At 43.9% G+C, this 13,931-nt stretch overlaps 1 protein-coding gene and 1 long non-coding RNA gene across 2 annotated transcripts in view; one reads left to right on the top strand and one right to left on the bottom strand.

Annotated features, from left to right (window-relative positions):
• REEP5 (receptor accessory protein 5) overlaps window positions 1-2,987 on the bottom strand; it is a 40,394-nt gene extending 37,407 nt beyond the window's left edge. Inside the window, exons 1-2 of the mRNA XM_025866891.2 lie at window positions 2,799-2,987; window positions 2,030-2,123 (exon numbers count right to left, since the gene is read on the bottom strand). Coding sequence (XP_025722676.1) covers window positions 2,030-2,123; window positions 2,799-2,916 — 212 coding nt within the window. The 5' untranslated portion in view covers window positions 2,917-2,987. The remainder of the gene's footprint in view (window positions 1-2,029; window positions 2,124-2,798) is intronic.
• Window positions 2,988-3,079: 92 nt separating this feature from the next.
• The window catches only part of LOC141371822 (uncharacterized), a 30,074-nt gene continuing 19,222 nt past the window's right edge, over window positions 3,080-13,931 (top strand). The window contains exon 1 of the long non-coding RNA XR_012377064.1: window positions 3,080-3,212. This is a non-coding gene — a long non-coding RNA (uncharacterized lncRNA). The remainder of the gene's footprint in view (window positions 3,213-13,931) is intronic.

Genomic DNA, 13,931 nt, shown 5'->3' on the forward strand with positions numbered 1-13,931 from the left:
ATGATTTAAAACACACACACACACACACACACACACACACCAAAAAAACTGAAATTGACTTGCTTTAAAATAGGACTAAAGAAGAGATTCCTGCTAGAATTAATCCACTTCAGGTCAAGAAGAAACATACTAGAGTTCTGTCTGCAGTCACATTTGCTTCTGCCCACACCTGGATCTATGTAGATCCCAGAAACAGACTTTTACTTAAGGAAAGCCCACACCAGTGACCTCATCACACCAACAGAGAAGGTTATGTTTTGCATGGGATTATGTGCCAAACGGTACTGATGTGGGAAAGGGTTTTATGTTGTTCAATATTTCCAAAAATCCATATTCCTTTCTGGTTCAAAATAATTCAGGCAGCTAGGCAGTTCCTAAAGTGCCACCCAGGATTTGTTCAAAATGGGATCAATAACCTCTAAAGCACAAACTGGAATAATGCTTCCAACTTTTTTTTCCCCCAAACTCTTATTAAAGGAACTCTTGCAAGTAGACTACACAATCAGAAGTAAACGAATGTACTTTTATGTTATTTTGTCTGATAGCACAGACACTTCATGCAAGTCCTTTTGAATCAGTGTTGCCTACAAACTCTTCATATATACCATATTATCAGTCGATTACATTTTATGGAAAACTGCTATTCTTGTACCTTTTTCAGTGATCTGAAAGCCAAACAGTTTTCCTAGTCTGCCCTTCTTTGGTATACACATGAAACCTGGATGGTACTTTAGCAGGTAACGCTGGAAGAAGGTAAATGTTTTTCTCAACATGAAGACAGGAGCTCCAAATTCATAAGCAATTAGTATCCTAACGTAGCCAGACTTTGTGGAGTGCTTCTAAGCGTCTGCACCAGACGAATACAGTAACTATGTATGTAACTTCAATTTAATTGTTCAAATCAAAACTAACTTCTAAAACATGTTTCCTACTTTCTAGTCAGATACTAAATTCTAGCTTGTCCTGTAATAGACACAAGATGTAATAAATGTGTTATCTATGTGTTAGCCTCCCAGCCGAAAAGTTTTTCTTCCTTTATCTCTATGGGTGAGAAAAGTTGCAGAGACCAATTCAATGAAAATAAAACCCACCAACTTTCTTGGGTAGAGCTACAGACTAAAACAATTCATTTGTGGCAAAGAATTCTGATTTGAATGAATGAAAACACGAAACTGTAGAATATAAATAAATACTGTAGAGTAAAAACCTCAGATAGTAATAAATTCAGACCCTAATCTGATAAGATTCATTTTTAAGTTTAATTATACAAGTGAGTCATTTATATAACCAGGGAGCTATATTAGGGATGCATCTTATAAGGTTGTTTTTTGGGGGGACCTGGGTAGCTCAGTCAGTTAAGCGTCTGTCTTGGGCTAAGGTCATGATCTCGGGGTCCTGGGATGGAGCCCCACGCCCTTTGGGCTCCCTGTGGGGAGCCTGCTTCTCCCTCTCCTCCCCACTCATGCTCTCTGTTGCCATCTCTGTCTTTCTCTCTCAAATAAATAAATAAAATCTTTTTAAAAAAAGGGTTGTTTTTGTTTTTATACTAGGGTCAATGTTTTCCATTTCACTGTAGTAAGTGGCTAGTCTTTTCAAAATCAGGAAGGCAAAATTCTCCACAGTGTCTGAATTAACAGTAATTCTGAATTAGGGAAGTCTCATTTGATGGGGTTTTACTAAGTATAAAGTGAAATACACATTAAAATAATTATGAAGGAGAAGGGATCAGCTCTCTGTACCCAGCTGAGATCTCCCCAGCAGTAAAGGCAGGAAGACTTTGTTGTAGCACTTTCCATCGGTGCATGCATTACAAGGTACACGCCCCGCCAGCTTAATCCGATGAAATAAGCATTTGGGCGAGTCATCAGGAGATCAGGCATCAAGTTAGGGCTCTAAAATGTGTAACCTTAGGCACTTTCTACCCTCTGGTGCACTGACCGCTCTCCCAGGAAAATGGGGATGTGTACTAACTAGGGCAGCCCTGGATGGGGGATGGGGAAGGGAGGGTTGCCGGGGGGGAGCCACTTACGAGACGTAGGCTGGGTAGCCAAATCCTATCAAGTTGCAGAGGAGCGAGGCTCCATAACCGAACACCAGGTACAAAGCCAACAGCCCGATGACACCTGGAGACACGAGGAGAGAAGTGGGTCCGGTGGCACAAGACGCGCAACTCCGGACAGCCCCCGCCCTACCGCAAGGCTTGGCCTAGTGAGGGCGATCGAGAAAAACAAACCGCTGTAAGGCTGGGCCCAGGCCTTTACGCGGCTTTGCGGTCTGTCTGGGGATACCCGGGAGCCCCTACCTTCACGCCCTTCCTCAAGCCCTCCCTCCCGCAAGGGTCCCCCGCCGTGCAGCTCACCCGCCTAGAGAACCCCGCTCCACAGAGGATCTGGAGAGGCCCCGACTCCCCCGCCCGCGGCCCCTCCCTTCTGGGGGGACACCCTTCTCCGTGCTGAGCTCCACCGACAGGCTGGTAGGACCGTGGCCGCGCGCACTCCCGCAGGAGGCCCCCGCCACTCGGCGCCAAGCCTGCGCACGGCCACTGGGACTCGGGGACAGACACGTCAGCGCCGGCCCTCCCCGCGCCCCGGACACCGGCCAGCGCCCCCCCCCCACCCCCGAGCCCAGGCGCCCGGGCGGGGTCTCCGGCCCCTGGCCTGCCGGGACAGCCAGATCGGTGCCGAGGATGCCGCTCGCCCCCATCTGTCACCGACACTATCTCCTCCGAATCCCCTTCCCGCTCGCTTCCCCAGCAGCTGCTCCCGGGGCCCGGCCACGGGCGGCGACCGCGCACCCACCGAGCGCGATGTATCTCCGGTTCACGCCGGTCCTGCCCTCGAGCTTGGCCAAAAGGTCGGTCATGCAGTTCTTCTCCTGCAAAAACCGGTCGAACCTCTGTCTCATGGCCGCAGACATGGCGAGGACCTTCGCGCCGCCGCCCGGGGTGCTCCTAGTGCCGGGTGGCCGCAGAGCCGAGTGACTGGGGCGGGGGCGGGAGGCGGGAAGCGGGCGGGGCGGGAGGCGGGCGGGACCCGCGCTTGTTGACGCGTCCCCCTCCCCGTGCGGCCCCCCTCCCCGCCCCGCCCCGCCCCGCCCGCTCCGCCGCCAGCGCCACACCCGGCCCCGGCCGCGGCCCGACCTGCGCCTCCCTGGCAGTGGAGAGGGTCCCGAGCTGCAGCGGCTCCCGGCGGGGCAGCCTTATTCCACGGAAGGTAAAGATGAGCGATGACTCCTGTGAGCGCCTTGGGCAAATCGCACTAGTGCAAAAGCAGGTGTAAAGGGGGAGGCAGGCGCCCCTATTGCTCCCACCCGCAGCATAGTGGGACTGGTTTGAACGTGCCTGTCCTGCAGTGCTAACCCTACCGAGGCATTTAAATCTAACAATTGAAATGTACGACCGCCCTTAAAGAACTCTGTCGGAGACCTGCTTTTTCCCTCGTTGCCGGAGCCCAGCATAGTTTTTCTCAATAGTTTTTTTGGAAAGACCCTTGAAGAGACTTAAGAGACCCTCCTCTGGGGGACACACTTTCCGAGAAAGTGCTGCACTAGCTAAACCTTTTTGTGGTGGAGCTGAATTTGATTGATATCTGATATCCTGGAAACGTTTCCACCGCCACTCCCCCACCCCCTGCCTCCGCGGAGACAGTCGTTTGCCCTTGCCTAAAAGCACAATTACCCTGAAGAAGGTAATCCAACACTTAGGGCAGGGCCTCGCTTTACTGCCTTCAGAACGTCATGCTCATGCTCTTCCTCCACCTAAACCCTGGCTCTGGTTATCTCTCACCATATTATTTCAGGAAACTCCCTTTGAAATTATCTTTGTGACTCCTGTGATACACACAGCGGGGTAGAGTTTTCCTCATTGCGTAAGCTTCCGAGCTCCCGTTCCTCAGTATGGCCTTCACTGGCCCTGCACACAAACTGGCCCGCAGCGTTTCCTCTTTGTCGCACACAACCTCTCTGCTCTTTCGTTAACTACAGCACTGCCTTCCACTTCCGCAAAAAATAAAAAAAAATAATAACTTGCCCACTCCTAGCTTTTCCCTTTTATGTTAATTCTCCTTCCTCTTTTCTTCCCTAGAGAGTCTTAGCTCAATTCTCTCAGCACTCCACCGCCACCCAGCCACATCAGTGAACAAATTAAACCAAATAAAAAATTATTGAGATTATTGTGATAGTCTCCCAACTGAGCTGTCCATTTCTGTCTTTCCACCCACAGTCAATTCTCAATGTGTCAGCCAATTGGATCTTTTTAAAATTTGGGTCAAATTGTGTTCAGTGCAAAATCCTTTTGCTCCCAACTGTTTGCTCTGCACTGTCCAGTAGCTTCCCATCTGTCCTAAGTGATGTGGTTTATCCCTCTCTCTTCTAATTTCACCTACTACCTGCCTCCTTGTTGTGCCTCAAACAAGCTGAATGCCTTCCTGCCTCTGGCCTTTCAGTCTCCTTCTATCTCCATGGTTTTCAACTAGGAGTGATTTTGCCCCATGCAGGACATGTGGCAATGTCTGGAGACATCTTTGGTTGTCAAACTGATGATCACAACTGGAGAAGTGGATGCCACTAGCATCTAGCAGGTAGTGGCCGGAGATGCTGTTAAACATCCTACAATGTACAGGACAGCCCTCCCACAAGATTATCCAGCCCTCCATGTCAATAGTACTGATATGGGGGAACTCTCCTATATCTCAAAAGCTCCAGGTAACTACTTAACTGTCTCCTCTCACTTTGTAGGTCTTTGCTCAAATGGCACCTCAGTGGGGCCTTCTCTGATCCTGAATTGTAACCCCCAATGCTCTCTGGCCCCTGTCTGGCTTGATTATTCTCCATATAACTTATTATGTCTGACATTCTATATGTCCTACTTTTTAAAAAATACATATTTTTAAATGATGTTGTTTTATTCATTTATTTTAATTCCAGTAGAGTTAACATACAGTGTTATATTAGTTTCAGTGTGCGATGTAGTGATTCAACAGTTCTATACATTACTCAGTGCTCATCAAGGTAAGTGCACTCTTGGTGGCTTAGTCAGTTAAGCGTCTGCCTCCAGCTTAGGTCATGATCTCTGGGCCCTGGGATCAACCCCCATCGGGCTCCATGCTCATCAGAGAGTCTGCTTCTCCCTCTTCCTCTTCCCCTCCCCGCACCCCATCCGCCACCCTGCTTGTGGTCTCTCTCTCTCATTCTTTCTCTCAAAAAAATAAATAAGTAAATCTTAAAAAAGGTAAGTGCCCTCTTTAATCCCCATCACCTGTTTCACCCATCCCCCACTCACCTCCCCTCTGGTAACCATCAGTTTGTTCTCTATAGTTAGAAGTCTGTTTTTTTCCTTTGTTCATTTGTTTTGTTTCTTAAATTCCACATGTGAGTGAAATCATGTGGTATTTGTCTTTCTCTGACTGATGGACTTCGCTTAGCATTACGGTCTCTAGATCCATTCATGTAGTTGCAAATGGCGAGGGTAGAGGCCACTTGTAGGCAACAGGCTTGAGGAGTGGAAACTTGAGCAAGGCAGAAGGGCCCACAGTGACCACTGAGCTGACGCAAACAGGCTCATTAAGCCATAGGCCCTAACCAGGCACACTTCCTAAGTTTACCAAAAATAGTAAAATTCCGTAGTTTCCCATATTCCCTTATCCTGCTCTATAACTCTAGCCCCTCACCACCACCTCATGGCAGTCTCTCCTTCGCTGTCTTGCCCACAGCTCCCTTGCCGTGTATTCAGTAAACTTCTGTCTCCTTTGTTCTGCCGTGGGTGAGTTCTTTCACCACCTGTGCTGTGGGCCCCCACCCAATCCAGATGCCCCACAGCAAGATTTCAGTCATTTTTATGGCTGAATAGTATTCCTGTGTGTGTGTGTGTGTGTGTGTGTGTGTGTGTGTGTGTGTGTGTAAAACCTCTGATTTATCCATTTACCTATCAGTGGACACTTGGGCCACTTCTATAATTTAGTTATTGTAAATAATGCTGCAGTAAACACAGGGATGTTGAATTAGTGCTTTTGTGGGTGTTTTGGGTAAATGCCCAGTAATGTGATTACTGGATCATATGGTAATTCTTTTTTTTTTTTTTTAAGATTTTGTTTATTTACTTGACAGAGAGAGACACAGTGCGAGAGAGAACACAAGCAGGGGGAGTGGGAGAGGGAGAAGCAAGCTTCCCGCCGAGAGGGAGCCCGATGCAGGGCTCGATCCCAGGACCCTGGAATCGACCTGAGCCAAAGGCAGACGCTTAACGACTGGGTGGCCCCCCCTTTTTTTTAAGATTATTTATTTGAGAGAGAGAGTGAGCAGGGGTAGGGGCAGAGGGAGAGAGAATCCTTAAGCAGACTCCCTGCTGAGCATGGAGCCAGACATGGGGCTGGATCCCTGAGATCATGATCTGAGAGGAAATCAAGAGCCAGCCGCTTAATCGACTGAGCCACCCACACACCCCATGGTTTTTAATTTTTTGAGGAATCTCCATACTCTTTTCCACAGTGGCTACACCAGTTTGCATTCCCACTAACAGTGCAAGAGAGTTCCTTTCTTTCCCCATCCTTGCCAACACTTCTTGTTTCTTGTGTTTTTGATTTTAGCCATTCTCTGACAGGTATGAGGTGGTATCCCATTGTGGTTTTGATTTGCATTTCCCTGATGATGAGTGATGTTGAGCATCTTTTCATGTGTCTGTTGGCCATCTGTATGTCTTCTTTGGAGAAATGTCTGTGTGTTCTGCCCATTTTTTAATTGGATTATTTGTTTTCTTTGGTGTTGGGCTATATAAGTTCTTTGTATATTTTGGATACTAGCCCTTTATTGGATAGGTCATTTGCAAATATCTTCCCCCGTTCAGTCTTTTAGTTTTGTTGATTGTTTCCTTTGCTGTGCAGAAGCTTTTTATTTTGATGTAGTCTTAATAATTTATTCTTCCTTTTGTTTCCCTTGCCTCAGGAGACAATAGAAAAATATTGCTATGGCCAATGTCAGAGAAATTACTGCCTGTGCTCTCTTCTAGGATTTTTATGGTTTCAGGTCTCACATTTAGGTCTTTAATCCATTTTTAATTCATTTTTGTGTGTGGTGTAAGAAAGTGGTCTAGTGTCATTCTTTTGCATGTAGCTGACCAGTTTTCCCAACACCATTTGTTGAAGAGACTGTCTTTGTCCCATTGGATAGTCTTGCCTCCTTTGTTGAAGATTAATTGACCATATAAGTATGGGTTTATTTCTGGGCTTCCTATTCTGTTCCATTGATCTATGTGTCTATTTTTGTGCCAGTCCCATACTGTTTGATTACTACAGCTTTGTAGTATGACTTAAAATCTGGAATTGTGATATCTCTGACTTTATTTTTCTTTTTTAAGACTGCTTTGGCTATTAGGGGTCTTTTGTGGTTCCATACAAATTATAGAATCGTTTGTTCTAGTTCTGTGAAAAATGCAGTTGGTATTTTGATAGGGATTGCATTAAATCTGTAGATTGCTTTGGGTAGTATGCACATTTTAACAATATTTGTTCTTCCAACCCATGAGCATGGAATGTCTTTCCATTTCTTTGTGTCGTCTTCAATTTCATTCATCAGTGTTTTATAGTTTTCAGAGTACAGGTCTTTGGCCTCCTTTTATAGGTTTATTCCTAGGTTTACTCCTAGGTATATTATTATTTTTGGCACAATTAGCAATGGGATTTTTTTTCTTAATTGCTCTTCTACTGCTTCATTATTAGTGTATAGAAATGCAACAGATTTCTGTACATTGAAGGAAACAACACATGTTGGCAAGGATGTGGAGAAAGGGAAACCCTCATATGCTGCTGGTACGAATGCAAGCTGGTACAGCCACTCCAGAAAACAGTATGGAGGTTGCTCACAAAGTTAAAAGATAGAGCTACCCTACGACCCAGCAATTGCACTACTAGGTATTTACCCAAAGGATACAAACCTAGTGATCCAAAAGGGTACTTGCACCCCAATGTTTATAGTAGTAATGTCCATAATAGCCAAAATATGGAAGGAGCCCAGATGCCATTGACAAATGAATGGATAAAGAAGATGTGGTATGTATATATACATTGGAATATTACTCAGCCATCAGAAAATGAAATCTTCCCATTTGCAATGACGTGGATGGAGCTAAAGTGTATTATGCTAAGTGAAATAAGTCAATCAGAAAAGACAATTATCATATGATTTCACTCATGTGTGGAATTTAAGAAACAAAACAGAGGATCATGGGGAAGGGAAGGAAAAATAAAACAAGACAAAATCAGAGAAGGAGACAAACCATAAGAAACTCTTAACTATAGGAAACAAACAGGATTGCTGGAGGGGAGATGGGTGGGGGTCTGGGGTAACTGGTGATGGGCAATAAGGAAGGCATGTGATGTAATCAGTACTGGGTATTATATACAACTGATGAATCACTAAACTCTACCTCTGAAACTAATAATACACTATATGTTCATTAATTAAATTAAAAAAAAAGAAATGCAGCAGATTTCTGTACATTGATTTTGTATCCTGTGACCTTACTGAATTCATTTATCAGTTCTAGTAGTTTTTTGGTAGAATCTTTAGGGTTTTCTATATATAGTGCCATGTCATCTGCAAACAGTGAAAATTTTACTTCTTCATTACTAATCTGGATGCCTTTTATTCCTTTTCCTTGTCTGATTGCTGTGGCTAGGACTTCCAGTACTGCATTGAATAAAAGTGGTCAGAGTGGACATCCTTGTCTTGTTCCTGATCTTAGTGGAAAAGCTCTCAGTTTTTCACCATTGAGGATGATATTCACTGTGGGTTTTTCATATATGGCCTTTATTATGTTGAGGTATGTTTCCTCTAAACCTAGTTTGTTGAGGGTTTTTATCATGAGTGGATGTTGTACTTTGTCAAATGCTTTCCCTGCATCTATTGAAAGGATCATACAGTTTTTATTTTTTTTCATTAACATGATGAATTGTGTTGTTTTGCAAATATTGAACTATCCTTGCATCCCGGGAATAAATCCCACTTGATCATGGTGAATGATTTTTTTTAATGTATTCAGTTTGCTAATATTTTGTTGAGGATTTTTTGCATCAGAGATATTGACTTGTAATTCTCTGTATATTCTAATTTTTAAATTAGAACATTATAAGCTCCACCAACATAGATATTTTTGCCTATTTTGTTTATTTCTGTATCTCAAACACCTAGAATAGTGCCTGGCACTTAATAGGTGTTCAGAAACTATTTTTTGAATGAATGGATATGTAACATGCATTGTACTACCCAGTACTCTAAGTGCTTCATGTCCTAATTCATTTCATCCTCATGAAGCATGAGGCAGTTACTATCTGTTTTATCCTCATTTAAGGGAAGAAAATCAGGTATAGCAAACTTTGATGATTAATAAATGTCAGAGCTAAAATTCTTACCCCTTTTTTATACTGCCAATGTGGGTTGAACTGTGTCTTCCCCAAAAAAGATATGTTGGAATCCTAACCCTCCATACCTCAGAATGTGACCTTTTTGGAGAAAGGTGTTTACAAAGGCAATTAAGTTAAAATGAGGTGATTATATGGGCTCTAATCCAATATGACTGGTGTCCTTATAAAAAGGAAGATCCTTGGTGGCTCAGTCAGTTAAGCATCTGACTCTTGATTTTGGCTCAGGTCATGATCTCAAGATTGTGAGATTGAGACCTGCATCAGGCTGGGTGTGGAGCCTGCTTAAGATTCTCTCTCTCTTTTGGGGCACCTGGGTGGTGCAGTTGGTTAAGTGTCTGACTCTTGGTTTTGATTTAGGTCGTGATCTCAGGGTCGTGGAATCGAGCCCTGCATTGGGCTCCTAGCTCAGTGCAAAGTCTGCCTGAGTTTCTCTCTCCCTCACCCTCTGCCCCTCCCCACCTCAAATAAATAAATCTTTAAAAAATTTTTTTAAAAAGATTCTCTCAGGACGCCTGGGTGGCTCAGTCATTAAGCATCTGCCTTTGGCTTGGGTCATGATCCCGAGGTCCTGGGAGAGAGCCCGCAACAGGCTCCTTGCTCGTTCAGGAGCCTGCTTCTCCCTCTGCCCCTCCCCCTGCTCATACTTTCTCTCTCTCTCTCTCTGAAAAAAAAATAAAATTTAAAAAAAAAAAAAAGATTCTCTCCCCCCCCGCCGCCCCTTTCCCCCTTGCTTGCGTGTTCTCTCTCTCTCAAAAAAAAGGAGGAATTTGGACACATAGACAGACACACAGAAGGAGATATGTGAGACACACAGGGAGAAGTCTGTTGTCTATATGCCAAGGAGAGAGTGCTGGAACAGATCCTTCCCTCACAGCCCTCAGAAGAAAGCAACCCTGTGGAGACCTTGATCTTGCACTTCTGACATCCAGAACTGTGAGACAGTAAATTTAAGCCAATCATTTTGTGGTACTTTGTTATAGCAGCCCTAGCAAACTATTATAACTGCTTACAAGAATAGCTGAATTTAGGACTTTTTAGCTGATTATAAGTTTGTATAATTACCTACTAAATGAATACAGTAATTATTACTTAACTGGAAGTTGGGGTCATGTTTTTGAGTACTTCAAAGGATTCATAATTTGATATTTTTAAGGTTTTTTTTTAGCCGAGGAGCAAAATTCTTTTAAGTTATATATTCAAATCAACCTAGATTTTTATCACTATGTTTTATACGGTGTTAACATTTCTTTTTTTTTTAAAGATTTTATTTATTTATTTGACAGAGAGAGAGCACAAGTAGGCAGAATGGCAGGCAGAGGGAGAGGGAGAAGCAGGCTCCCCACTGAGCAGGGAGCCCGATGTGGGACTCCATTCCAGGACTCTGGGATCATGACCTGAGCTGAAGGCAGACACTTAACTGCCTGAGCCACCCAGGTGTCCCTTCACTGTTAACATTTCTATTATATAAACTATGCATGATGTATCTGGAAACATACTATTCATTTGGACTTCTTTTGTATAAATACTGCTCCTTTCTCAACTTTCTCCTGACTTAGATTCCAAAGTTTTTCCTTCCTTCACCATTCTACCTAATACTAGTAAGACAAAGCAGCCCAGTAAGGCATAGAATGTCGAGCCCTGTCTCTTGATCCAGCTTGGATGGATGATATCCCAGCTCCACCATTTAGCTGTGTGACTTTGGGCAAGTTACATATGCTCTCTGTGTTTCTGTTGCCTCATCCATAAAATAGGGATTTCAATAGTAACTACTTCATCGGGTTGTCATAATGATTAAATAAATTATAATTTGCAAAGTTTTCAGAAGAATGCCTAATGCAAAATAAGTGTTAAATAATTTAAGAAAGGGAAAAAAAGCACAGCTAGATATTAAAATTGAGATAGAAGAATATTGCATAATTCTTACCTTTAAGAAATTACAATCAGTCTGGGGAGTATGAGACTCTTAGGTTATCCAGTCATCTCTACAAAGCTTGGACCCCCTTTCATGGATGAGAAAGAGATGCAGAAGATGAGAACTTGGCCATAGGTCCCAGGCTGTTCACTCACTCATATCTATAGAGCGAAGCCTATGTGCCAGATGCTGCCAGACCTGGGAACAAGACAGACCAGGTCTCTGGCTGGAAGGCCATGGAGAAAGCTGGCCTGAAACAGGTTGACTTTAGCAATTCCTAAGAAGGAAGTCAAACCAACCTGGGATGATGCAAATGCTATTGCTATATCTTTCATGGGCTACAGGAGAAAACTCTGCCAAAGATCTGAGATCAGGTCACTTTTGTTCTCTCCATAAGCCTGTCTCTTCAGGTTAAGAAAATTTCACAACTATCTGAAGTCATGAATGCACTTTTGTTCTGTCATATATGGTAGGAAGAAGATGTGCATAATCTCCCAGGTAGTCTCTTTATTACCCTCCCTGACCCACACATTTGAAGGGGACCCTGGCTTTTGTTGGAGCCTGGCACTGATGAGGCAGCCAGCTGCCCAGTCAGGAGGCCCTCAGCCCCGGCAGACATAGCCCTGTTGGCACATCTCTCTCCTGTTGCCGGAGGAGGCTGATGGCGGGCGATGTGACAAAAATAAGGAGGGGAAAGACAAAGCAAAGAAAACCTGAGACACAGATTTGCCAGGCAACAAGAGGAAAATGCAGAGCCTGGATGTAACTTAAGAAAGAGTATTCAAAGAAATAAGACATGAACGTTAGGGCTTCATTGAATACATCTGAGTTATGTTTTGATTTTTCACTTGTCTGATTCTTAAACCTTTTCTACTAAAAATATAGACAAAGCATTTTATTATAGGTATCCATTGATCAAACAGGAGGTTGCATTTTAGAAATTTACTGCTCACAAGTGAGAATAAATCAACCTGGGAATATCCTTTTCTTCAGCAAAGTATTTTTATTCTGAAATCAAATACCATATGTCATTGCTATTGCCCAGAAATCTAGAGATTTTTACCAGATATAAAAGCACGCTCTAATTCACCCTTTCATGTCTCTCATGGCACCTGCACAGGAGGCAGATAGAAAAGAAGTCACTGAGAGATTGTTTCTCTAGGTTCAAGACCAGTTAATCCAGTTCTGGACAAACCATGGCATTTAGACCCATACCGGGGTGGTACTGTGTCCACTGACCCTGGGATATGGTTCAAACCACAGAGAACAATCCAGCTTTGCCTCATGCATTTTTGCTTTTCTTTCCATGTAAGAGAAGGACCAGAGTCAGACAATTTTGTGCATTTCCCTTCCTGACTAGGCATTAGGGGAATTTAGTTAACTTGAATAAAGGAACTAACCAATCATTAATTTCCTATTGCTCCTGCAACAAATTACCACAAGCTTGGTGGCTTGAAACAGCAACAATTTATTATCTTGCCCTTCTCTACATCAGACATCTGACACAAGTCTAACTGGACTAAATCAAGTTATCATCAGCAGGGTTGCATTCCTTTTCAGAGGCTCGGGGGAAGATCAGGGTGTTTTTTTGTTCACTTGGGGTTGTTGGCGGAATTCAGGTCCCCGTGGTTTATAGGACTGAGCTCCCTATTTCCTTCCTCATTTTCAAAGCCAGCAGCAGTCGTTTGAATCCCTCTCATACTTGAAATTTACCTTCCTTTTTCTTTGGTCTCATCTCTCTGATCCATCTGTCTTCCACTTCCATTTTTAAGGTCTCATGTGATTAAATTGAGCCCACCAATATAATCCAAAATAATCTCCCGATTTTAAGGTCCATAACCTTAATTACATCTGCAAAGTTCCTTTTGCCATGTAAGGGGACAAACTTACAAGTTCTGGATATTACAAGTATGGACATCTTTGGGAGGTCATTATTTTGCCTCCTACATCAGCCTTTAGATGGGGGATCCGTAACCAGCCTCAAGGTCCCTGAAAAGAATGAACGTGTTGAGATTAATCAACTGGTGTAGCCCTTTCCCTCAGTCGAGAGCCCACCTAGGACATGGCACAGGCTTAAGGCACAGGCCCCACAGCAGATGCCCTGGTTCCATTTCTTACTTGTTGTGTGATTTTGGGAAAGTTCTCACCCTCCAGAGGCCCACTTTCCTCAGCCTATAACATGAAGCTAATGTCAGTATCTACCTGTTATAGGCTGAACGTGTGTGTCCTCCCAAAATTCATATGTTGAACCTAACCCCAAAGTGGATGATAATTGGAAGTGGGGACTTTAGTGGGTGACTAGGTCATGGGGGTGGAGCCCTCATGATGAGATAGAAGAGACCCCAGAGAGCTCCCTCACCCCTCCCACCCCGTCAGGACACTGAGAAAAGATTGCTGTCTATAAAGCAGGACGTGAGCTCTCACCAGACACGGAATCTGTTGGTACCTTGATCCTGGGTCTGCGAGCCTCCAGAACCATGAGAAATAAATGTTGTTTAAGTCACCCCGTCTATTTTTGTCATAGCAGCCCAAATGGGCTAATATATTACCTCATAGCGTTGTTGGGGGAAATGACATATTCGCTGTAAAGCACTCTGAAGATTGCC

Source organism: Callorhinus ursinus, unplaced genomic scaffold (assembly GCF_003265705.2).
Source record: "Callorhinus ursinus isolate GAN/ISIS: 27379988/994484 unplaced genomic scaffold, GSC_fseal_2.0 scaffold3, whole genome shotgun sequence".
Classification (NCBI taxonomy): domain Eukaryota; kingdom Metazoa; phylum Chordata; class Mammalia; order Carnivora; family Otariidae; genus Callorhinus; species Callorhinus ursinus.